The sequence below is a fragment of the Argentina silus genome (genome assembly GCF_951799395.1).
Source record: "Argentina silus genome assembly, chromosome: 5".
In the NCBI taxonomy this organism is placed as follows: domain Eukaryota; kingdom Metazoa; phylum Chordata; class Actinopteri; order Argentiniformes; family Argentinidae; genus Argentina; species Argentina silus.
Genome location: NC_139659.1, coordinates 15,011,867 through 15,037,493, shown reverse-complemented (window position 1 = coordinate 15,037,493; position 25,627 = coordinate 15,011,867). Strand labels below are relative to the sequence as shown.

Genomic DNA, 25,627 nt, shown 5'->3' with positions numbered 1-25,627 from the left:
CAGAGCTGAGGAAATCAACGGACCAGTGTTCAGTTTGGCTCTGGCTGTTAGCCTGTCCTTGTCTCTTGGCAGTCCTAGGGAGATGACAACTGGATACTGTACAAAGAAGATATTCTCAGCCACTCTGGGAGGACAAAGGACATTGGATAGGAACATTCTCATAATTCTTAAAACCATCACATTTCTATAAACATAGCCTGGTGTTCAGAGTTGAGTGTCTAGTGGTAGTCTAGTTTGGGCTGTCCTTGTTCCCCTGATTCTCCTGGCTCTCCAGGCTGTCCCTAGGGTCCCGGGCCACACGGCTGGCCCTCGATTATCTCCTTCTGCGCCGCGATGATGCACACCTCGTAGACGCGGAAGGAGGCGAAGCCGGCTGCCATGATGCACGAGCCGCCCAAGATGTACCACCAGTTGAAGAAGCTGAAGGACACTCCCTTGACGATGCAGTAGAGGCCGAAGCACACCAGGGCGATCATGGAGATGATCTGGACGCACACAGGTGGGCTGGACTCTTTCTCTCCCATAGTGCTGAGGAAGAAGTTCTCAGCTGTGCCACTGACTCCAAGAAATCATCCCCTTCTCCTGAATCAGCCAGACAAGAAATCATCCCCTTCTCAACCTCAGCCGGACATGGCAAACTATAATACTATACTATACTATACTATACTATACTATACTATACTATACTATACTCCCTTCTCTGAGAGAGGAGTAACTGGTGTATTACTTTTCTCCGTTTGGTAGGGTGTTTTTTGCATAAAAATGTTATACTGGCTCCTCCTAGACAACCGAAACACAAGCGCTGGAGACAGAGGGGCAGTGAGAGTGTCTGGTGGGTTTTATATAGAGCTAGCTAGAGCAAATGATCTGGGATTAAATCAACAACCCTCACTTTATTAGCTCCTGAGAGTATCAACCTCAGGTTTAATCTACCGCCGAGAAAAAAGTACTATAAGTACTACAGTATATTGATGGATTAAGCATGACTGTTTGTTAGCATGTTAGCACTGCTGGCTGTTATTATCCATGTAATCAGAGAGAGTGCATAAGTAGACTGACCTAAAGAGCTTAGACAAAGAGATTGAATGGCAGAGTTTTTCTAAACAGGAGATGATCCCATCTGTCTGTCCTCCTTCATTTCTCCTGTAGTCAACGTTATAGAGGTGGCAACAAAAAGAATGTAAGACGATAATAATATCCAATGAAATGAATGCAATCTTTTCTTCTGAAAGGAATCACGATACACTTTATTGTTTCCGGTGTAATGCTACAGTACACAAAATTGTGTGAACATTGTTTTTTTTTTTTAATGTAGTTTCAGTTCACTGAGAAAAATAAAACGTGACCAAAAGTGTTTATGGTCAGAATTTAAAAAGACAAAAAGTAAAACAGTGTCAGTGTTTAGTTAACAATATTCCAGTTTAGACACACATGAGCTGAAGGTGTGTGTGTGTGTTGTTTGTTGTTAACTGAACAGTCAGCTACTACAAACTGTGATGATTATACAATACACTGGATTGTAGCATTGCTTATGTCTCATACAAACCATCTACAGTACTAGGGTATGGATGCGAAGTTCAGAAATAGACTGAAATAGAAAGAAATCCTAAAAGCGAAGTTGATTTGGAAAATATGCTATACAACGTATTTCAAAAGTACCACTCAATATCAACATTACCTGGATTGAATTCCCCAAAAAGGATATGTGGAACTACGGTGAAAGGAGAATTAGTTTTGCACTCCTAAACATTGTTTTAGCTCTCATCAAGATCCTAAGAGATACATTTGGGTATGTGAAGTCACAGTGTTTCATTCTTCTCTATAAAGAAAAAAAACACCACAGTCCCATCTGCATTAAAATCATTAAATCAACAAACATGAAAAATGATTGAACTTATTACTCAAATGTCGTTGAACAAATGGCATGCATACTACAGATGTCACTATATTGATGGTCAAATCCTGACGTCAAAATCTCATGATGCTTGCCATTCCTGTGTGGTTGAACTCATTACAAATATGCCGATTCATGAAATCATCTGAACAATTTGGCAGTGTCCACACCAAAAATCATTACACATATGGATACATGAAATACAAAAAGAGACCTGTGACATGATTATCAACTGCTAATTCCATAACTGCCAGGGAAATCAGATAGGGAAAACAACAAAAAGCATTTAAGTATTATTGGAGACTATACTAAAACCAACACCAGCTAAAAGTTATTTGCCCACCTAATACTGAGTATGTCAGTGTATTTACCATGTGCAGCATTTGCACTTCTTTCTCCTTGATTAGAGTGACCCCTAGTGGAGTTGATGTTGATTCTACCAGCAGGCGGGTCCTAGGTAATAAATTCATGTAAACGTTAGTTGACTCCTCCTCTTCAGGAAGCTGTTATGGAGGGTTTCCTTAACGTGATGAACCAGTCCATGACTCTAGTTAGTTAATCCAGGAGGATAGATCTGCAGGATTTCCTCTGGCTGTCTGCACCATGGTTATGATGTCATCTCGCTTCAGAGTTCTTACTGCTGCCGATGGGGCCTCTGCATCTCCATGGTAACCCCTGTCTAAAGGGTGAAGAACCGAGGTTCTTATAGCATTGTCCCCGCGTCCTAGACTAGTGGCTCTGCCGCACCTTCAGTGACACATCCTCGATGTCATCTCTTTCTGAAATAGAGAAAAGGAGAAAGGAGAGGGTTACAATGGGACTGTGGGCCACGAAACTAATTCACAAAGGTCAATTTGGAGATCATTTCTTCACATGCAAAAAACCCCACATATCTGTTATTGTGGCGAAAATTCGTCCTCTGATTTCTACCTTCACAATCCTCCACTGATAGGTATAGCTATATAAAGTCTGGTAGAAAAAGCAATGTTCTCAAAAGCTACATCTCAAAAGGCTCTCCTGCCAACATTGACATTAATAATTCAGGTGTGTGGGAGTCTGATGTCATAAGAAACGGTGTTCTGTTAGTGTATTTTGGAATACAGGTAAAGCCTGACAGTCTCGCTCCCTCTCTCTCGCTCTCCATCTCTCTCTCCATCTCTCTCTCTCTCTCTCTCTCTCTCTCTCTCTCTCTCTCTCTCTCTCTCTCTCTCTCTCTCTCTCTCTCTCTCTCTCTCTCCATCTCTCTCTCTCTCAGAGGCATGTGATCAGAGAACAGCAGCTGGCCAGAGTTCTCCAACAGCCGTTGAGATGTGAACAGATGCTGTGGTGGTAATGGAACTCTGTGGGGACGCTACGTTGTTACATCTCACATCTGAGTCTTACACTGAGTCACAACAATAACAATAACAACAACAACAACAACAACAACAACATTACAGCTCTCTACTCTGTCTGTAATTACATATTGAGTGAGCCTAAGGACCAGTGTTAAGGGTGTGATACACTGATAATATATTTAATATTTGAGCAACTCCTACATAAGGCAATGCATCCCAGAAAAATAAGCACTCAGACTAACATTTAACATAAAGTCATTTAGCAGACGCTTTTATCCAAAGCAACTTACAATAAGCACATTTGTGTAAAGTAAGTGAATCATACTGAAACTATACTGTACATACAAACTATACAGTCATCGTAATTAAAAATGTTGATAAGAACAAGTGCCATTGGCAGTCACAGTGGTAGAGAAAGGAAGAAAACAAGTTGTTTGGGTGTTTTTTGCACCCTATTTGGTTTCCAGTGGCTAGACTCCCCTGTGTGTCTCTCTATGTTGCTCACAGCCTGTTACTCTTCAGCTTCCCGAGCCTCCCTCTGCTAACAGTCCCATATGGCCACACCGTGGCTGCCTAGAATGGTTTCCTCTTCATTAGCATTTAGCATTACCATTCCCAAACGAGGAAAGTCCTCATTTATGGGCTCACGGTTGGTAAAATCACAAAATAACATACCATATGTTTAACTAAAAAGACCCCACAACATTGTGCCTTTAAACCTACTACATAAACACTGCAAACTACGTTCACCCATCAAGAAACAAACCGAAAACACCAGCATCTTGAGCCGATTGAACATTGTGTGAACAAAACGTACAGTGATTCAGCCTGAAACAGTTTGGTTGGGTGAGTATTTTAAACACGTTCAGTGTAGCGGAGCAGGAGTTTGGCACAGTAATGTGCCACTCTGTCCAGAGTCATTACTGCTCTCAAGGTCACCACATCCAGCCTGTTAGGAGCCCGCCTTCCTCCCACTGGGCAGGGCCATGGTCCAAGATCCCCAAGAGTTCCTTGTACCCTCCTAGCCTCTTGCTTCTCTACTGTGTGTGTACTACTTTATGTAATGTTATCTGTCCTCTTAACAAATAACACAACAGGATGGCCCAATAAGCACAAGGTTATAGATTCTAATCTTTCTCTGAAAATTCTTCAGGTTTTGAGACCTTTCTGCCTCCCTGCCCCTCTCTCCATGTATTTTTCTGTCTCTCTGTTTCTTTCTGTGTATCCCCCCCCCCCCTCTGTCTCTCTATCTCAGTGAGAGGCAGCAGTTGTGGTTTGAATCCACAGGCCACCATAAGGCTAGATGAGTGAGACTGGCAGGGGCTGACAGGAGCCATCTGTAGAGAGATGGGACCCAGAGATGGGACCCAGTATGCCCCTGCTGGAGCGATCTGTAGAGAGATGGGACCCAGTATGCCCCTGCTGTGTTCGGGTAACCACTATCAGACTGATAATATCTCCTATAGCTCCCCAATAGGGATGCTAGGATGCTAGCCCTGGTGGAGAGTATCTGGAGCAGAGAAGACGTACGACAAGGCAGATAAAGGGACCAGATAGACGGAAAGGAATGGAAAAATCATGGCACATCTTTGAGGAATCTTTAGAGAATCATCTTTAGAGGAGGTTTATCTTGTATATCCTGGACAAAGGTCATTAGCCACATTCTGTTCAACTTTGCTTCAATTAGACACGTGACCGCAAGCAGCAAGAAGGGACATTTAAACAAAATCTGATCACAATGCAGAAGTCAGTTTTAACACCCTTCATATACAGTAGTGTGACATTTGCTTAGAATGACAGTTCTTAAGAGCTTGAAAGAAGCTTTTATAAGATCAACTTCATTAACAGTGTTAAGGATGAAAAAAGTAAAAGAAAACAAAGCAGGCAGTCACAGTATTTGATTGATATGGCTTAGAAAAGAAGGGATTTGATATTTGTTATTTAATCAAGATTTACACAAACACAAGTAGCCTAATACTGATCCTTCAGCCTCAGCTCTGTGACGCCAGCCAGAATTTCACAGTGGGCTTCTCTCTTCATATCTGCGTGGGTGTTGGCATTCTCCTAGCTTGATCATGGGAATCTCTTATGATAATCCAGAGAAAGGGGCCATTGTGCTCATTTGTTTGCTAGCCCTGTTTCCCTCCCTAACCAGTGTTGTTTGTCTGCTTGTGTTCTGTTGACAGAACAACTCTCTTGTAGTTTTCCACATCCAACTCAGAGGGGTCTGAGCGAGACGGAGAGAGGACTGAGAGTCTCTTTGTGCAAATAACAGCAGCGGGGATAACTGTCACGGTCATTGACGGCGTTTTTATTGTGAAATGTGGAGCAAGAATGCACTAAGCATAAGCTAAGCAGAATAAATGGTCCCTTGATACGAGGTGGAATATAAAGTGATGGATGGTAATGCTATGGCATTAGGCAAGGAGCGTGGGGGATTAGGCATGTTGTGTACAGTAGGTCACTGAATTAAAGAGAGGAGAGCCTTCAAGAGGATTGTTCAATCTGACACGATTGTTAGAACACTCGACCCTGAGAATTAGAATACTGTACATTCTAGTTCTATGACTCAACCTATAGAGCAGCAGGCCGGAGGATTACACTCCTAGTGGCACCGGATCAATCAAATTCAAGCAAACATTTTTGCTAAAACTCTTGTCACAAAGACGTTTCACAGTGCACTCTTGGAAATGAAGGTTCTATACCATGGCTGCCCAATTTGGGGCCCGATTATATTTGGCCCGCGCCTTATCCACTGTATCATTTTTTTCCCACCATCAGCGCTCGGAATCTGCGCTCACTCACTGTGCTCGCTCTCAGGTTCTATAGTATAGAATCCTTTTGTTCTACATGGCAAGGAAAACAACTTGAAGACACCTTGAGAGGAATCAATGTTGTGTTATGTGTGCTCTCCGACTCACCAAGGGATCCAGTTCCTTGCGGTCTATGAGGTTGAGCTCTGTGCCGAAGTAGTAAAAGTGCTTGTAGCAGGTGTTGACGTGTGCTTCGGCACCCATGAGGATGATGCGGTCGAAGTGGTGGATGTAGACGTGAACGAAGACCCTGAAGAGCCGGCAGATGATCTTCTTGCAGATTTGGATGAAGTTCTTGGGGAAGGGAATACCTAAAAGAGAGAGAAGGAGGGAGGGGATAATGGAGACGTGGTCAGTTTTACTCTCTTAGACGGTTCCAGAAGGATCACATGGAGTTGACACTCTCCCTTTTGCATTAAGTGAACCTGAATTATTGTGAGTGTTTGGTCCGTTCCGGAGACAACCCCTCACACCTAGATCTGTAAGGATCTGAAAGGTAAACGCAAGTTGGCGAACAATGTACCTGCCTAGTTAGAGGGCAAGGTTGAGATACTACCATCTTCTTATTTATTGGGGGACAAAATAGAACTTTGTTAGCTACTACCATTTTGCCTGTGTCTAAGACGAAGGTACTAGGGGTTGTTTCTGAACAGGGCCTTAGTGTCACACCAGAGAGGGTCCCTTTTTGGAGCTGGGTGGTAGGGAATGTAAGAAGCAGCAGGTCTGGGACAGATTGTGTGCAACATCATCAGTCCAGGACTTGTCCTGGGTCTCACCCCCAGCAGGACTGATCTGGTTAACATAATCCCACAGATTGGGTCAACTTTGGCCAGATTAGGAACCCCCAATCCCACTTGGATTACAGTTACCTCCTGAAATGTATCAAGGTTTACTGAAATTTAAAATGAACAGTAAACTACAGTACGTTTCAAATGTACTAATGATGCATTTAGACCTCCTGGATGAAAGACACAGAGTGTCGGACACACTCCACAAACTCTGTCCGTATCCATATCCTAATGTATTGAGACATTTGTATGTCACACACAAGGACAGCAAGTGCTTACTAATGCTTGACAGTGACCCATGGCAGAAACCATCTCTAATGTAGACTACTGTGCAGTACTATCTTCAGGGATGTACTGTAGTGGTAGAAAAGAAAAATTGGGTAAATGCGGTGAGCTAACGTAAAAAGGTGGGGAAACCCCCTTAAAAAAGTATGTCCCCTCCACTACATCCCTGGTACTCTGTAACGCACAGGAGCCTCAACTCAGCCACTGACTGTCCACCTCGCCCATAAAAACAGGATGCCCTCCACCTACCTACCTCAGCCTCTGGCACATCAGAGAGGAAATGTTATTCCACCAGCGTTCTTTGAATAGAACTTTATGACAGAATACAGCACCTACCGACTCGGCTTTGATTTGATTTCTGGCATATGGAGGACAGTGGGGGATGGCTGTGTAAAAGAGTTGCACGCGATCAATTACCGTGGAACCACTAAGACAAAGTTGGATCAATTCCTATATCTTGGATCCAGGTTTGTTGACATTGTCATCATCGTCATTATCATTGTCTTCATCCTTACAGGGAAACAGTTTTCCCTGCAGGGCATAAAGAAACCATGAGCCCCTTATTTAGAGGTGTGTGTGTGTGTGTGCGTGTGTGTGCGTGCGTGTGTGTGCGTGTGTGTGTGCGTCAATGGTTTATGTGTATGTAGCATGCCATGGAGGGGATGGAGTATTAAATGGCATTGTTTCTCAACAAAAGTTGACTGTAAATGGCTCACTGTTATGTGAACAGCTTTATGCACTGTCAGCCACACAGCACTACAGCATCAGATAAGAAGCCTTACTGTTGACACTACTGTGGACCGGAGTTTGCTTTGCATTACTGCATCTACTTAATTATTGCTTTTCTGTGGAAAAACTGACAAACACCAACTTTGGGAAAACAAAGAGCATTGTCTAACACACAACCTCTACACAAAGCCTGACATAGCAGTGAAGCCCACACTGTATAGCTTACACTTGGGCTCTGTAGTCCGTAAATCGCTGACTGTTTCTAAATGTTTCTCATGCTACTGTACATGTCATGTGTAGCACAGTGGAAGCTGGTGGAGGTAGAAATCAAAGGACGGGCTCATTGAAACGCATGGAACGGAATGATACCATTCCTCATTCCATTCGTTACAATGAGCCCATCCTCCGGTTACTATGTCTACCAGCCTCTCTTCGTGTAGGATGATTCCTACTTCGAGCCTATTCTCAAATGAATGTTGACATACTATCTTACAGGCTGTTATTATGCTGACAGGCAGGTGGCAGCAAAGAGCCCTCGCAAGGCCGATGTCTGTTTAAAACAGAGCCGTGGAGGACATTCACCACCAGACAGTACTTCTCCCATGACTCCTCAAAAAGATCAGGACTAGCTGCTCTCAGTCTGCCAAGTTCTCTTATTAAACCTCACAACAAAGGCTTTGACTGGCATCGCTATCTCTAATTCTAAGCCTCACCAGAATGTTACATAACCGCCAATTAGCAGTAGCGGCTACGTAATGGTTCACCCCCATTCCCTTTTCCATGGGTGGTTTTATTTTGGGAGTTTTTTTCTTGTGAAATGGCATCAACCAAAGCTCACGGTACGCATGACCTAATGTAGCTATTACAGTTTACAAATGCATTGTAAACCGGCTCAGCGGGCCTAAAGTAAGGGATCAGTAACTAGTCTGTTATTTGTATCATCAGGCAGAGTGTAATGAGAGATCACCAGAGACTTGTGTGTGCGATGTGGGGTAGAGTTATCTCATTGAGCCTTGCCACGACTTTGCTATACCACATTGTGACAGATTATAGGACCCATCATCTAAACAGACTGACAGACAGACAGACAGACAGACAGACAGACAGACAGACAGACAGACAGACACACACACACACACACACACACACACACACACACACACACACACACACACAGCAGACAGGCAGACACAGACACACAGCCAGATCGACAGACAGACAGCAATGAAACAGATGCACAGTCTGATCTAAACTCCATGCTTTATTTCAAGTGTGTTGAGACCCTGGTGATAATGCACTTTAAAACTAAATAAACTTGAAACTTGAAACTATCAGAAACCTTTCATTGTCCACAAGCTGTGTTGATGCGGGTTGAGGAGACCGTCAATTCATCCCCAGCCAATTAAAGGGTGAGTGATGATGATAGCCCAGAGGTTGTTACTGCAGAGTGATTACTGGTTGAGCTTGCAGCAGGCAACATCAGGCACCATCACTAACTACAGTACACAACTCTCGAGATGAAGGGACTCAGTCAAAAGGCTGTTGAACCCAAACTGACAACAAATGTTGAGATGCAACATACAGTAACCATAGATAGATAGAGATAAATACAGAAATGATGCAAATGGTCATATGATTAATGGAAAGTTGAAGTTAATATACTGATCACTGTGAGGGTTTCCTAAACAAAACCCTAACCCTAACCCTAAACCCTAACCCTAACCCTAACCCTAACCCGAACCCTATGTAAACCTAACCTACTTTGGACTTGAGATGATCTTAGTGCTACCGAAGCTTTTGGGAAGCACATAGAATTCTTCCGTTCAAAGTTTATCCAGCCAGCCAGAACTTTGACGTTTTCTTCAGGGTCTGTGGAGCCTGAAGAATGAGTAACACCCCTTACCTCTACCCCTACATGATGTCACGATAGCTGACAAAAAAACAACAACAACAACAACAAAAACAAACAAACAGATGTTTGTGACTTTGCACTCACAGAGTGACTCAAGATACTGTATCAGAAGAGCAAGCAGCACCACAAGAGAGAGCAAGCACCACCACTCTATTAACTATGACTGTAACAACGCTGGTCTCTTCGCCTCTCACAAGGCATGTTACGTCACACAACACTCACGCCTCTACCCCTTGCCCCCATAACAACGTTCACAGGCAGGCCCGGTCGTCCTCTGCTTTTGTTGTAAACTCCAGTCAGTCAGGCTCTCACGCCTGCCTCCACGTGCCCCAACAATGGCCCACCCAGAGGAGTGGAGGGGGGAGGGGTCGGGAGAGAGCGGGAGGGGGAGAGGGGGGAGATGAGGGGGTGGTTACTTGGGAGGCAGAGCTTTTAGAACTTTCTTCACACCAGGAAACCAGGCAGAGGGGATCAAAGAGTAGTGCTAAATGAAACGCCTGCACCCTGCGGCTGCAGTGATGTCCTCCCCTTTCCCTTTGCCCTCCCTTTGCCTCCCTCCTTCCCGCCACTTCCCTTCCCTGGCCTCAGGCTCTGGACCCATGTTGCTCTTACTGTGGCAATCCCAGTAAAAAAGGTCTGATGAATCTTTATCCCTCCCAACACACACGCGCACACACACACGCACACGCACACGCACACGCACACGCACACGCACACACATGCACACGCACACACACACACACACACACACACACACACACACACACACACAGGCAGGCATAGTCATGCCTTTCAGAAAGAAACCATTCACATCATGAATCCCTCTAAATAAAACAGTATTCTGCTGGGTGGGAATAAGGGGCTCATGGTTTCTTTATGCCCTGCAGGGAAAACTGTTTCCCTGTAAGGATGATGATGATGATGACGACGATGATGATGATGACAACGTCAACAAATTATCTCCAAGATAGACTCATGTGCACCATGTGTACAATCTGTAGGAATTGATACAACTTTGTTTTAGAGGTTCCTCAGTAATTGATCGCGTGCAACTCTTTTACACAGCCATCCCCCACTGTCGGTAGGTGCTGTATTCTGTCATGAAGTTAAACTGTAAAAGCTAAACGATGCTGTGAAATCTGTCCTGTCAAGTCAACACAAGACTGGTTGAGACGGAAATCTAACCTAGATGTGAATGCTGCAACGAGACAGCACAGTGACCTTGTTTTCACACAAACGATGGCCACTGACCCGGATCTGTCTGTCCGTGTGTGTGGATCCAGGATAGCCAGGATAGGAAGCCATTGGGAAGACTGTGATGCAAGTTTACAGAGAAGAGATCCTAGCAAAGGCCCATGAGAGAGGACAGGAAGAGACGCTGCCTTTCTGTCTGCGGATAGGAAGGTTATCTGTCACCCAATACTATACAGAGCCATGGTGGAGCAGCTCAATGCTAACTGGCTCAAGGTGAGCAGACAGTGAGGAAGGGCATGCAGGTCTCGAAATAATATTTCAAAAGTTTCTGTTTTAAATACCTTATGTGCACTTGTTTTAGCCTGCACAGCGTGGTCAGGGTTTTGCCCTTTTTGGGACCATTCCGTTGTCCTATACTATTTTGACCAGTAATAGCAATAGGACACTGGAGAGGTGTCAGAGATGCTGGGTCAGAGACCAGGGGAGGCTGGTGGAGTTAGAAATCGGAGGACGGGCTCATTATAATGCATGGAATTGTAATGCATGGAATGGAATGAGGAATGGTATCAAACACGTGTTACAATGAGCAGAAATCAGACGACCGGCTCATTGTATTATCCAGGATGGGTGTTTGTGACTGGAATTCCCATTCACATATTGTAGTAAGTGATAATCAGTGGAGGCTGGTGGAGGCAGAAATTGGAGGACAGGCTCATTGTAACGCATGGAACAATGAGTCTGTCCTCCGTTTTCTGCCTCTACCAGCCTCCCCTGATTATCACATACTACAGTATGTGAATGGAAATTCCAGTCACATACACCCATCCAAGATAATACAGGCTGGGCAACCTGCCAACAACACTAAATTGATTTTCTAAATATAGAGGTAAGCCATCCATACCACCACAAGGTCTTAGTCTCAGGTCGCAGGTCGCAGGTCGCAGGTTGCAGGTTAAGGGTAAAAGCGTGATAGGCTGATGGTGTATTGTTGCTGTGTATGCCAGCCAAGGAGAGGCACCAGTGACAGAATCCTCTTAACCTGGCATGGCAGCATCATCAGATGGCATCGATGTGAGGGATGCCAACTACGGTTCAGAGAGAGCCAACAACGTGGAATCTCCTGATCATGCTGTGAGCAGAATAGGGATATATGAGCCTGTAACTTTAGTAGGGATCAATGACTTGCATTCCCCATCTGCTGTTCAATGTGGCTTGATTAAGGGGGGAAGAAAACTGAGAAGAATCAGACGCCTTCATGGTATTGTGGTATTGTGCAGTGCCTCATTGTAGATGTCAACCAGTGGAGGTAGAAATCGGAGGACGGGCTCATTGTAATGCATGGAATGGAATGGAACGCGTTACTCATTACGGATTTTGGCATTTTATGGTCACGATCGTCACCCGATCGTTTTCTGAAATTATCTGTAATCAGAGACGATTCCTTTGTATCTCAAAATAAGTAAGAAGCAGAGGTAGGCTGTATCCTACTCGCATGAACCATGCATGAAATAACAGGGAGGACCCATTTCTGAGGAGAAATAGCGACAGGCGCTCGCTAACACCGGTTCTGAGCGACTGGTGCCGTTTGACTACTCCCGGTGGTCCGATCACGAGTATCATCCAGATACGAGAATCAAGTCCAAATAAACAAATATGGATAAAAATATGAGTATGAGGACGGCACGCCCCTAGGAAGGGCCGTCATTTGCAGGTTCCTGGGACAAAACGGTAAACTCAGGGTTATCTGGCTTGTCCTTTAAGAGAACCCTTTAAGATGATCTTAGTGCAAAGAAACCATTAGGAAATGTACCCAAGAAAGTTAACATACTGTATACAGTATTACACAGCTGAAAAAAGAAAATGTCTTGGTCCTAATTAAAGGCAGCATACGTATCCAAAACGGTTCATGAGGAAATGGTGTTTTTGTTGTTGCGGTGGTGACTAAAGAGTGGGAGTAGTGCTCTGGGCTACTGCAAAGGGTTAGCTAGCTGGGTTCACATAGTGGGCATCCTGAGAGGAAGTATACAACCAGACACAGTAACGAGTACCTATGTAACTGGATAATAAGTGGGACAGACGTTCAGGGTAGTCATTATTAGGAGATTACTGTGCCCGACCAAATGGAAAGAGGGAAGGCAAGCGGCACAGTATAATCTGAGCGTTTTTCCCTTCTGGGAGGAACGGAGAGATTTTGGGAGAGGACAAAAAGGTCTGTGTTCTCTAACAGTCCACTGGTTAAGCTGACAATTTACTAAAAAAGTAAATCGACTTCTGTGCTCCGACAAGGGGATGATTGTGTTTGTTTTTCCTGAACAACAAGGAAAAGTGGAGCACTGATGAGCGCTGGACTTCACGGTTCATTACGTCCGAGTCATCGACATCGACGAGCGAACCTGGCTAGCAACTGAACACTATTTTCGGAAATACAAAACAGTGAGAGTGAATCAGACAGACTCCACATAACTTGATTGCAGGCCTATTGTAGAAAGCAAGAGGAGATAGATACAGTTTCTTACATAGCCCTATACACCATGAACGTGAACTAATCATATATCACCTGATCCCATGACACAAGCAGTGAACTGTCATATTTATAAAGGCTAACCCATTTATAAATGATTTGTTGCCTAAAAACACCATAAAGACATCCTCCTATTTTAGGATGTGAGAAGACACAAACACCCAGCAGTGGTTTTGCAGGGTCGAAAGGTCGTGGAGGTCACAGGGGTTATCCAGATGTCATGACACAGGAAGTCACATCCTGGTGACAGGAAGGTCTTCCACCACAGAGCATGTACGACTGACAAAGCTCTGACAAACCTCTGACAAAGCTGAGGATTCCTGTGGTACAAACTTTCAGCGCCAGATTAAGTGTTATATAGTGTTCAACAGAACAACCAATACTGAAGGGACAACCTTCATTATACCACTACTACTTGTTGTTATAAACTGTATGCCACTGCGAACAACGTCATTCTCGACCTTCAGCTCCTGTGATGACTTTGATGACTTGAAATCAAACAGAGTGAAACAGAGCAGAGTATGAACTGGACCTGTTACACTTCATGAGCCATTCTATGACAATTAGAGTAAACCAGGCCCACCCAGGCCAGCCAAGCCCAGACATCTGAACAGAGAGGCTCTTTCTCTGGGTTTACCCTCATCCAGATATAGCTCAGCCCAGGTTAGATATCATACTATGACTAGTAGAACCCAGATGAGATGGACCGTAAACACACGTGTGTGTTTCACTAAGCCCACAGTAATCCTCTTTACAGACGCAGGCACAAAGGAAATCCAGTCTGTGACTGCCTGGCTGGCTGGCTGCAACCCCATAGAGAATCACCACAGCTGTGAATTTTTCATCAATGGATCCAGCCTAGGGACCAGCCAGGTTTCTTCGAACCCTGAAAGCCATGTTGTTCCAATATGTGCTTCCAACATCACTGGCAGAATGAGATGATATAAGATTCCTGATGCATGTGACACACACACACACGATTAAGAGGTTCACTAAGAGGTTCACTGTCTCTGGTGGAGTTTAGCCCTCCCTGACACAAATACACACACACACACACACACACACACACACACACACCAGCCCACCTGCCCCCCCCCCCCCCCCCACAAATACACACATACACACACAAACACATGCGCCTAAGAGGCTCACTGACTGGCCAATCTCAAGGTCAGATGGATGGAGTTTAGCCCTCCCTGACACACACAAACACAAACACACACACACACACACACACACACACACACACACACACACACACACACACACACACACGTAAGAAGCTCACTGACTGATCAATTTCGGGGTCGGCCTGATGAAGCTCAGCCCGCCCCGTGAGCTGCTCTCATGTCACAGTTGGATTGCTTGTTCTGGTGAAACAGGATTATTCTGGCCGTAATCTGAGAATCCCGGAAAAGATCCTATTATTTCTCGCGTTATTGAGCACTGTATTACTGTACGTTTACAGTAAAATAGACGCACAGTTAAGAGGGTCATTTCAGAGACCAACATTTTGTGTTTATGCTACTTATAAACTCCAAGAGTTGAGACAGTGAATATGTCGCAGGTATCTTGATTGAAATCACACACCAACAATGCCTTTCTTCCGAATTTTGGATCAAAAAGTAAACTCTCTGAACATAGAGCATAGCGCCTAGTCTACAAACAAAGGCTCAAGTAACATCCATAACTCAAAGTCAGGTCAGAGGTCAGATCACCTGAGATGGTAACATCTATTTGTTCACTTCAAAGAGAGTCATACACAGACATAATATCTGTCTCTAATGACATCATTACATTAGTTGGTTAACCTTTTACACCCTGAGGGCGAAGGTCACTGTCGAGGGCAGGTACCTGCATCATGATGTGTAATCCTACCCTGACACTGACACCTCATCCATAACAAAGACGCGCACACACACGCGCACACACACACACACACACACACACACAATGCTAGCCACACATAAAGGACACTGGCCATATACACACTCCTATTGGCTGTACTGCGATCTGTGAAGAACTGGGCCCTGGTGAGAAGACTGAACGTGTGCGGATCAAAGACGGACATGTTGTTGTCGCCCAGGGAAAGGTCTGGAAGCAAACAGGCATCTAGGTCCAGGAACATTCCAGGCCTAGTGTTAATCCCTTCCTGCTGACTAAACTAAGGGGTTTAAACCCCTCGGCTTCCCGTCGTGATCCTCTCTCCTCTCCTCCAGTACCACCAAAACACAGGCAACAGAACAATATTAGTACACCCTGCTACTATACACCGCAGTACACCTGACACCAAGTCACACTATGACGAAAACATTATGGTAAGGACTCAATGCGACCGACTGGGTTTGAACCTCTGTCATGTCTCCACACCACAAGACTGTGTTAGTCTGCTGAGCTAAAGCCTAGGCATTAGCTTGCGAAGCTCACGCATATCTGCGGGACTCAGGAAGGTGCGCTTGTCGTGCAAGCGGGGTTACAGCGAAACCACGATGTTTCTCTTTCTAACTTTTCTACGCCATTTGCAAGTGTATCGGTGAAAGGGACTGGATCCGGCTTCTCCTCTTTTCCTCTCGTTCCCTGACGTTGTTCAATAAAACATGGGCTGCTGTAGTCAACACAACTCACATGGGGGCCGTGGGACGGCGCATGCTCGGCAGTGAATAATTGATGCATATAGCAGAGGGCACGGAGGGAGGAGAGAACCCCTCATGGTAGCCTGTGACTCAGGTGCTTCCTGAGGCCGCCGGGGGGAGGGGGGGGGGGGGCAAAGGCTGGTTGGGTATGGTTTCATCCAGACATGGTGGTGGTGGTGGGAGCAGGACAGGGCTTAGGGAGATCAGATGTCTCTGCATTATTAACAGGCTGGAGGTGATACTGTTTCCAGCCATTGATACCCATCTCTCCACCAAGGCTAGCAGTGAAGGCCAAGACTGCATGTTTTCAACCATAAAAGAGACACTAACCTAACAGCATGCGACTGTGACCTCAGCTGTAGCACTAATTCTCTCCGTTCCAATAAATGTATTATCTAAAAATATTATCTATAATTCAGCCTTAGTTCTGTCCCATGAGGCAGAACGTGTGGTATTCACAAAATGAAACAGTTTTTCCAAAGAAAAATAAAGAAGTACACAGAAGTACGTATACAGTATGTGCGCATAAACAGCTTGTTAAATGGTGAAGACCTCTTTTGCGCTCGAGTAAACAAGTTACGGATTTGTGATATTGTGACCTCAGCTCATTTCGCAGGCCATTGGTTAAAGGCTTCAGCTTTTAACAGCGAGAATTTCCTGACGTTTTCAGTGCTTTCTTGTCTTTGTCAGTGCCAGACTTTTTTGTGAAGCCTCTGCAGTAACCCACACCGATCCGAGCAGGTTCAACAGATGCAAGGTCAAAGATCGGCTGTGATATCCAATTAACCCATTCTCCAGCCTCACCTGTGTTTTCATGTCAGGATCAAAGCAAAGCAGCATTTAGTGTGACGAGTGTTCCTGTTTAATGACATGTTCAAAGGGCTCTAGAGTTCTAGAGTGGAATGCTGGAATTCAAAGGTTGTGGTTCTGTTTACACTACCCAGGAGGGTACTAATCTAATGCTATGTAACAAAGCATGTAGGGTTACAGCATATGCATTGTACTGTTACAGCAGAGATATGTATTGTTAACATAGATGTATGTACCAGACTATAGATAATATATATGCTGTTCCAAGACATACTGTACATACCAGGAGAGGCTGGTGGAGGTAGAAATCGGAGGACGGGCTCATTGTAATTCATGGAATGGAATGATCAAACAGGTCTTGTTCTACCTCCACCAACCTCCACTGGTATGTCTAGTATGTCTTGGAATAACATGCATATTATCGATAGTCACAGTCTAGCCATTATGTGACATCACCACAACAAATGAGTCATGTTTTGTTCCAGTCTACTCACCTATGCTGGTGGGGAAGATGTCTTCGTTGTTGATCTGGACCTCGATCCAGTCCATCAGCAGACTCATGTACTTCGGAGCCGGGAGGGCGGTGGGCTTCTTGTACTTGTGGTCGTCCTGCCAGCGGTACTCGTACCTGGGACCTCCGGACATGACCGGGCAGCTCTTCTCTGTGCAGTACTCGCACACCGTGCCATAGATGAGGTTGATGCGGTTGAAGAAGTCCACCACGTGCACCGCCACCCAGTCGTTGAGGTCTTCGCCATGTGGCAGCTGCACGGCCGCCCGCAGGTCCACGCCCGAGTTGAGCGAGGCCTGGGCCTTCTTGTGCAGCTCAAAGCGCTGCGTCCCCGGCTCGAACTTGCGCTTGGGCCGAAAGGTCTTGTCCTTGTTGAAAACTTGCTTCAGGGCGATGGACATGTTGATGGGGACGGGGACCGGAGGGGTCAGGGGGATGATGAGGGAGGGAGAGCTGGGGAACAGCCGAGGTTTGTCAGCCGGCCGTGGAGGCGACCCCGGGGAGGAGAAGCTGGTACCAATAGTCGCTCTTGGAGGAGGTGGCGGGAAAAGGGTTACTAGGAGGAGGTGGTTAGAGCCACTGTCTATTCACTGGAGAGACGGAGAACATCAGGACATCTCCTCCTATGGAGAACAAAACCAAAACAACTGTCAGGATGACATGGTACCAGGAATCACAGGTAGCCGACCGATATATCTATATGATCCTCATTCTGAGTAAATGGAAAGAGGAACTGAGGAGGGAGTTTCAACAGGGGAGTTTCCTTGTAAGCTGAATCAAACGTTAAGCTGCTGTTCATTTCATGTTTCGACAGGAAAGTTGCGAAATGTGAGAGTGGGGACGTCCCTATAATTTTTAATCCACATTTTCGATACAACTATTTTAGCAATATATATCAGTGTGTGAAATGTAGTTCTATGATGTTCTATGAGTTCCAATCTTTCTCTCTCGACAGAAATGCATTGTGTGCAAGTGGTAAATCTAGGCTTTCTGTTGATTGATATCTGTGTCCAGATCTTGTTGCCACTTGTCCTACCACAAACCCCAGCACAATGGATGACTCTGTGATGATGTCAGTGTAGAGAGAGGCTGTTCTAACCACAGAGCCCTGTCAACACCACATTCACACTAATGCATAAAAGGCTTGGTCAGAGAAAGGAAAACACCTGAAACCTGTTGGGTCATTTCAAATGTTTGGTGAGGGACCTGGTTCAGGGGGATTGTGCATGTGGGTAGTGTTGTGTCTGTTCAATGAGGTGTTTGTATAAACTGTTATTATTGTATTGTATTTTTTTTTTTATCTATGTGTTCTCTGTAACATTGCCCTGCTGAAAGGAAGACACTGGTCTCAGTTAGGTTTTCCATGTATAAATAAAGTTTAAATAAAAACAATAAAAACAATTAAACTCTGGGATAATATATTAACAAAGGACTAGAACAACATTCCTCAAAATGTGGTGTTCGAATAATGCAGTGATGCACTACACCCTCCTTTGTGTTCAGATACAAAGTAAACTGATCCAGAATTTGAATTTGATCTTGTCCTCCTTATGCAAACAATACAAAACCCCACATTCCTCCAGTAAAGACACAACTTCTAGGACTGTATCGAGTTAAATTTGGCAGTCTGACAGGAGTGTAATCTGATTATTATGATGCAATACGGACCACATCATTCACACCTTGTGGCTAATAGCACATGATTGGAGTTATGTGGACATCATCTCAATGGCTCTCTATACACTTTCTCAAATGGATTACATTTTCTCTGAAACACCCTGATTAAAGTGAACAACATCCTGTGTGTGTCAAACGGAATGTAATCCTTTACTAGCATGGCATCGTAAGACATTGGGAGCGAAAGAGGATAATCAGAGGAAAATCGGTTGAGACCATTATTGTATGTCAGTTATAGTATTGTAGCAGATTCTTCTAGAAGGAGCATCATATGTCCTGATTTTCCATTATATTCAAAGCTACAAGCCTGAGCAGTGTGTGTACTATCGTGGACCACATACTTCATTGCATTATCTTGGGTTGAAATGGGAACACAGAGTGCTGCAATATGAAACATAAAAGACGTCCACAAATCTGGTAGGACTCAGGTCCAAAAGAAGATTGAAATGCTGTTTGTTTGTGTACCTCAAGAAATCACAGTTGGAATCCTATCACAGTTGTAGACAGTGAAACTCATCATTATATTGTCTAGCACCAGAACCTATGGGATGTGCATAGTACATTTCCTTGTTTTGAGCCTTGCTATGAACACAGAAAACAGAAAGCAAACTTGAGTTGGTCGGGTGAGGATAGATATGATACAAAAGGGGCCCCTTCAGGCAGGAAATGTTGCCTGACCAGATCTGAACCTGCCTGCCAGCTTGTTAGGTTCACTTCCCCCTAATTGCTATCTAATCAGTCTGGTCCCACGCTCCTGATCCATCCCCAGGACATCGCTCTGTCTGCATAAGTCTCTGATGCTTTTCCACTTGTCTATTGGACTACACACGCCCGCACGCCCGCACGCCCACACACACACACACACACACACACAAACCTGCATTGGGTGAACAACAGGGAAGCATCTTGAAAGACAACATTTCCAAAGCCTTCTGTCTTCGTTGGAGGAGATCGATGACAACGATCTAAGCTATGGTATCACTTGTCGAGCCAGAATGCTTTCTGACAGATTTAGTTGAAGAACAGACAAAAGGATGCTTCTCTTTTGAGCTTACGTTATCTCATCACAAATGTTGACCAGCCAGTTTAGCTTATCCGGTATCACACTAGATCTAAAACGAGCCCTCTAACAATGAACAGAGCAACATGCCTCCCATAAGACCAACCAGGGGAATTACCTGGTATTACTCAAATAATTGCCTGAAAGAAGCAGAGGACACTTACCTATGTAGCCCATGTGGCTAGCCACCATAATTAGTCTCAACCCCCTATTAATGTAGTTTAGCCAGGGCTAACATCTATGCTGCTCTTTACACTCAAGACCCGTCGCTCTCTGTAAACCTTGCCAGAGGGCTAATCATGCTGATTGATTGAACGTAGAACTGTGACAGTCAGGAAAGGAAGTGAGTCACACATACTAATCCGGAGGTGGGGCAAAGAGGAAGAATGTGTGGTGTATATATATATATATATAAAAAAAAAAGGAAGCGTTTGTGTTCATGGACGGGAGTACTTTTTGTGGTGTGGTCTTCTGAATGATTCATGACCTTGGTAGCAGCTCTTACGGGTTTTAAGAGGCATCCTGTCCTTACAGGACTTATATTCTCACAGACAGCATTTTCCCTGTATAGTATTTAAATAGAACAAGAACACAAGGGTTGATCAGAAATGTAAAATGTAGACCAACAGTACACTCACAGAGAGAACACACAGTCTAATAAATAGCATACAGGTGAGGCATCATTTTTGGTGAAACGTGTCATCTGAGTGTGCTCAGTCAACTGTTACCTGATCTAAACATGTATTTTCAGTAATGTTGAGGACCTAGGCTACTAAATTATATACGTGGGAAAAAGGACTGTATTCTTATTCATATTTCACCACCACTAACACACTGTCTCCTGCCACCGACTTCCAACAGACAACAACTGAATTGCACCATAACATTCCATGTTTGAAACTCTTGAATAGTACTTACAACATGGTTCATTAAGAAGAAAATAGAAATAGAAATAATAGCAAATAGAAATAAAAAATAGGAGGAGGGAGTGAGGCAGAGAGAGTGCTGATCACTCTTTGTCTAATCAGCTACAGGCCTGGCTCTGTCAATGCTCCAGCTTATAGCCAATGATCACAGAATATGGCAAGCTAAATAATACAATCTTCATCTGTAGCTGTTTAATACACTGGTGTCATACATTCCACTCAATCAAAATTGCTGCATCAGCCCCTAGTGTGCTGCGTTCCCAGCCATATCAGAGTAACAATTAAGAACATACCAGGGGAGGCTGGTGGAGGTAGAAATCGGAGGACGGGCTCATTGTAATGCATGAAATGGAATGAGGAATGGTATCAAACACATGTTTTGCTATTGACATCAAGAGTCAATCTGAGTCAAAGAGAAAATCTGATCTCTAATTCAAATTCGGTTGAGGATGGAACAATTTTGTAATTGATTATCAATTATTTTCCCCACAATTTGTCACGACAAACAAAGTCTGTCTGTAGTAGAGGAGTGTGAGACTGCAATGCAAGTATGATTAAAGAGCATATACAGAACACTATAGGCTAGCCTACTCCCCCGTCCCTCAGGCCCAATTTCATGGATCATCATTTGAAGGCTCAGGCCCTCCAACTGCTGGCCTTTCAGTGGCTGTTAAGAGCACCTATAAACATTCCAGGGCTGTGCCCTTGGGGGGCCTCGATCCGTACCAGTGGGCTGGTCATGACAACACTGAGTTTGTAAGAGACAGGTCTGCTTGAGCTAACCAAGATGAGACAAAGAATGTGATTTTTGACAGTTCCAATCAAGCTGGACTCTTTTCTGGAGAGATTATCACGAGATACAGGGTGGAGATGTAACACTCAGAGATGTAACACAGATGTAACTGACGCAAAGTCACGAGACAGAGAAGATAAGCCACAAGAAGTACAAATCACAGTTGTAAGAACATGGTTCAAAACAGAACTCCCTTTTTAGATTATTGTTGTGTTTTTATTAACACGTGTTTAGATATGTTTATTTCTGAGTGGTCCTTATAATGTATGATGGTGCCTGATGCTCAGTTACCTCCAACAAGCTCCCTATGTAAGATGGACCACAATAGGGACCAGCTGTGCCAGATTATACTGTCAGTAATGGACCGACAGCTGGTCTTTGGGAGTTGCCTCACATCTGGATGTAGCCTACAAATAAAAGCCTTCACTAGGGTAAAGCATTAAAACTGCTCCGTGACACACTTCTTGACATGAGCCGGCGGGGGGGGGGGGGGGGGGGGGTAAGACCCTTGAGTCAAAACTGTGCTTCCTAGAATGCATCAGGCTCCGTCCCAGAGGATTACTGCTGGTGCATCGTGTTGGAGAGGGAGATACAGATGGGCTTTAATGGTTGTTATTATCTGTGACAGTAATTACAAAGTAAAAACTTGAGCATTAGGCTAGCTATCATTCTGTAAACAAAGTGTTCACCGGGTTTAAGTTAGAGTCAACAAATGAATGTGCAGTATTTCACTGTCTGTCATTCTAATGCAGTGGAGGCAGGTGGAGGTAGAAATTGGAGGCCCATGCATTACAATGAGCCCGTCAATTTCTACCTCCACCAGCCTCCATATACTTCTCATTTATTGCACTACCTGTATATACTGTTCACACTGCACTTTTCTGCTTTTTTGCACTTCTGGTTAGACGCTAACTGCATTTCGTTGTCTCTGTACTTGTACTCTGCACAATGACAATAAAGTTGAATCTAATCTAATCTAATCTAATCTAGATAATCTAATCTCCAGTGTTCATCAGATTTACTGAATATAAAAGATTGATGACAGAAAGATAGATGATCAGTGTTCATTTAGCCGACGTAATGCTGCTCATCTCAAAAGACATATAGAAACAGTGATTACGGTTCGGACATGGAGAAGGACTGGTCTCCGCTTCTTCTCTGGACTTTCTCAATCTTCCGACGAGATCTTTGAGTTCTACCGACCCAGTAGTCACATGGACGGAGGAGCGTAGACAGAGCTCTGGAGGCCACCACCAGTTATACAGTTTTTTTGTATTAATTATTGTATAACAGCTTATCAATACCTGTGTATTAATATATTAGGCCTATAAACTGTACTGTATAGGCGTATACAGTATATATTAGGCCTACTTGAGATTGTTAACATCGGCTGTGAGTGTGTCCTGGATATTAGCTTGATATTATGTTCAGTCCAGTCAATGTTTAACCTTGTAGTTTAAACTTGTATGTGCTTTGCAAATAGTTCTGAAACCGCAGTAACACATTCCTTTCCTCTGAGGCCTTGAACACACACAACCTCTCACACAGACTAACCTGCAATAAGAATGTGATTCATAAATGCTAGTGATCAGCTTTTGACTCACTTCAACAGTCAGTTCCAGAAATTGGAATCTTAAACTCAATGGCTTAATGATAAACTCAACAGAATCCAACTGGATGCCCTCTTGTAAACAGTTGGTAAAAGGCTTTTTGGGAGGAGTAAGCAGTCTGTCACACCTGAAATAGACCTAGCATTTCAGATGTCTTAGTGGTCTACATTAAACTTTCACTGACTGTGTATTGAATGCTCAGACATGAGAGGGCATCAATTGTTCATGAAGGTCACACAGCTTTTAAAGGAGAATGCCAATTGTTGGGTGTTTTCCGTCTAGGTGTTTTCCATGCATGATCGGCCATGACGAAATGCATAACATCATAGGTGAGTTCCTTAAAATGCTCTGGGCTGATCCGTCTGCTGGGGGTTTACCGTGTAACCACTGGAATGCCCTGATATGTGGATTGTGTTTCTTAGAAAGACTGAAAACTAGATCCTCTTTTAAGAGAGGATAAAAACTACACCACTGAAAAGCATCAGAATGCTAGTGTTAGGAGTTCCCCTGCCACTATCCAATGCTACTAGTGAGAACTCTTTGATTGACATGTAAGGACAGTGGAGCAATGTGTTGAAAAAGTAACAAATAAATACAAATCAAGCCTATATATGCTTGAATACGTGTGTTTAAAATGTGAGGTCAAGGAGAAAGAGAGAGATTAAGGAGGGATGCATGAGAGAGACAGTCACTCCATCGAGCACATCTGTAGAGGACTACGGCCCTTTCTCAATTTCTAGAAACACGATTCACGGGCATGGTAGGAGGGAACATGACCCACACATTACTCTCTCAACACATCAGAGCAAGTTTTAATGTCCATGGCAACCAGGTTGTAAATATGGATTTCTTGAATCGTCATTGGAAGCCCTACTGCGGTTAGAGTCAGAAATAGCCTATTCTATAACAAGTAGCCGGCATATTTGACGAAAGGGCTATAATGACTACCCATGGTAGTAGAGGGGTTGGTATTGCATAATGAGACCTTCAAATCTAACCAACAGTATAACCAACGACAGCTAGCAGAGGGAAACACGAGTAACTCAGCACACGCACGCACAGAGTAAGGAGATGGGGACAAACGAACAGCCTATATCCAGCACTATTTAACCAGTCTGTTCGTCTTGGGGAATGCATAAGATCAAATCAACAAAACTGAACTAGGCTTTCATGTTAAAGCCACTGCACGCAGGAAGGCAGGGCCATGGAATCCTACCCTAACGTCACTTACCCAGTCCTCAGGCTATGCCTGATTGAAGTCATTCATAGATTATTCTATTCCTTTAGATAAATGAACGATGTCACGTGGCTATCTATCACCTTCACTTCGAGCCATTTCAGTTACTGCACAGAATTAATGATTTACCAAAAACGAAACAGGCAAGAGTTCACTGGCATACATTTGAGAAAAACAAAGGTTCAACCACCAAAAAGGGTTCTTTACCTTATCCCTGATACAAGTGTTCTCTTTAAACAACTCTTATCGGTGACATGTAAATGCAGAACCGTCTGTGGACAGGGTTCTAAATGGAACCAAAAATGTTTTCTCTCTCTCTCTCTCTCTCTCTCTCTCTCTCTCTCTCTCTCTCTCTCTCTCTCTCTCTCTCTCTCTCTCTCTCTCTCTCTCTCTCTCTCTCTCTCTCTCAATGAGAACATTATTAACGCAAGGCCCGCAGGTTCAGGTAGAACACACAATATGTCAGACTACTGTAGCTATCGCTCATCTCTAAGCAAAAAAGCAAGATAATTATTCAATAATTGCTTCTCTTCTAACTTTGTTGAAAGTGAGAGGACAGTCAAAGTACTAAAAACAAATGAAATCGGGGTTATAAGGCCAAATCGTAAAAAAACAAAACAATTGTTTTATCTTCTTGAAATGTGAACATTTTGACATTCAAGACAGAAACAAAGTAACAGCATGCTTGAGTGACGAGTAAGTTGTAATACATGAAGAGCACTAGTTTAATTTATGAACTGCTATACAAACATGAGAAACTGGATTTGGTTGCCTAATATGTGAATGTTAAGTGTGCTTACCTCAATAATCCATAAAATACATCCACAACTGTGTACTCTTCCCCTTCGCTCGAACAGAATTCCCATGCACAAATTCCTGTGTCCCGCTCAGCGCAAT

The 25,627-nt window shown here is 44.0% G+C and overlaps 1 protein-coding gene across 1 annotated transcript; it reads right to left on the bottom strand.

Annotated features, from left to right (window-relative positions):
* Window positions 1-1,232: 1,232 nt before the first annotated feature.
* LOC310804870 (MOB kinase activator 3B) lies at window positions 1,233-25,627 on the bottom strand. Its single transcript, XM_083670268.1, has 4 exons — window positions 25,531-25,627; window positions 17,411-18,050; window positions 6,153-6,355; window positions 1,233-2,673 (listed from the first exon to the last, which is right to left on the bottom strand). The coding sequence occupies exons 2-4, from the start codon at window positions 17,826-17,828 to the stop codon at window positions 2,644-2,646; spliced, it is 651 nt and encodes a 216-aa protein (XP_083526394.1). The 5' UTR covers window positions 17,829-18,050; window positions 25,531-25,627; the 3' UTR covers window positions 1,233-2,643.

Excerpts from the sequence above, each read along its gene's own strand:
- LOC310804870 (XM_083670268.1), bottom strand. The coding sequence starts at position 17,828 with ATGTCCATCGCCCTGAAGCAAGTTTTCAACAAGGACAAGACCTTTCGG. Across the intron at positions 6,356-17,410 it reads CATCTTCCCCACCAGCATAG|GTATTCCCTTCCCCAAGAAC; the intron begins GTGAGTAGACTG and ends TCTCTCTTTTAG. Across the intron at positions 2,674-6,152 it reads GCAAGGAACTGGATCCCTTG|AAAGAGATGACATCGAGGAT; the intron begins GTGAGTCGGAGA and ends TCTCTATTTCAG.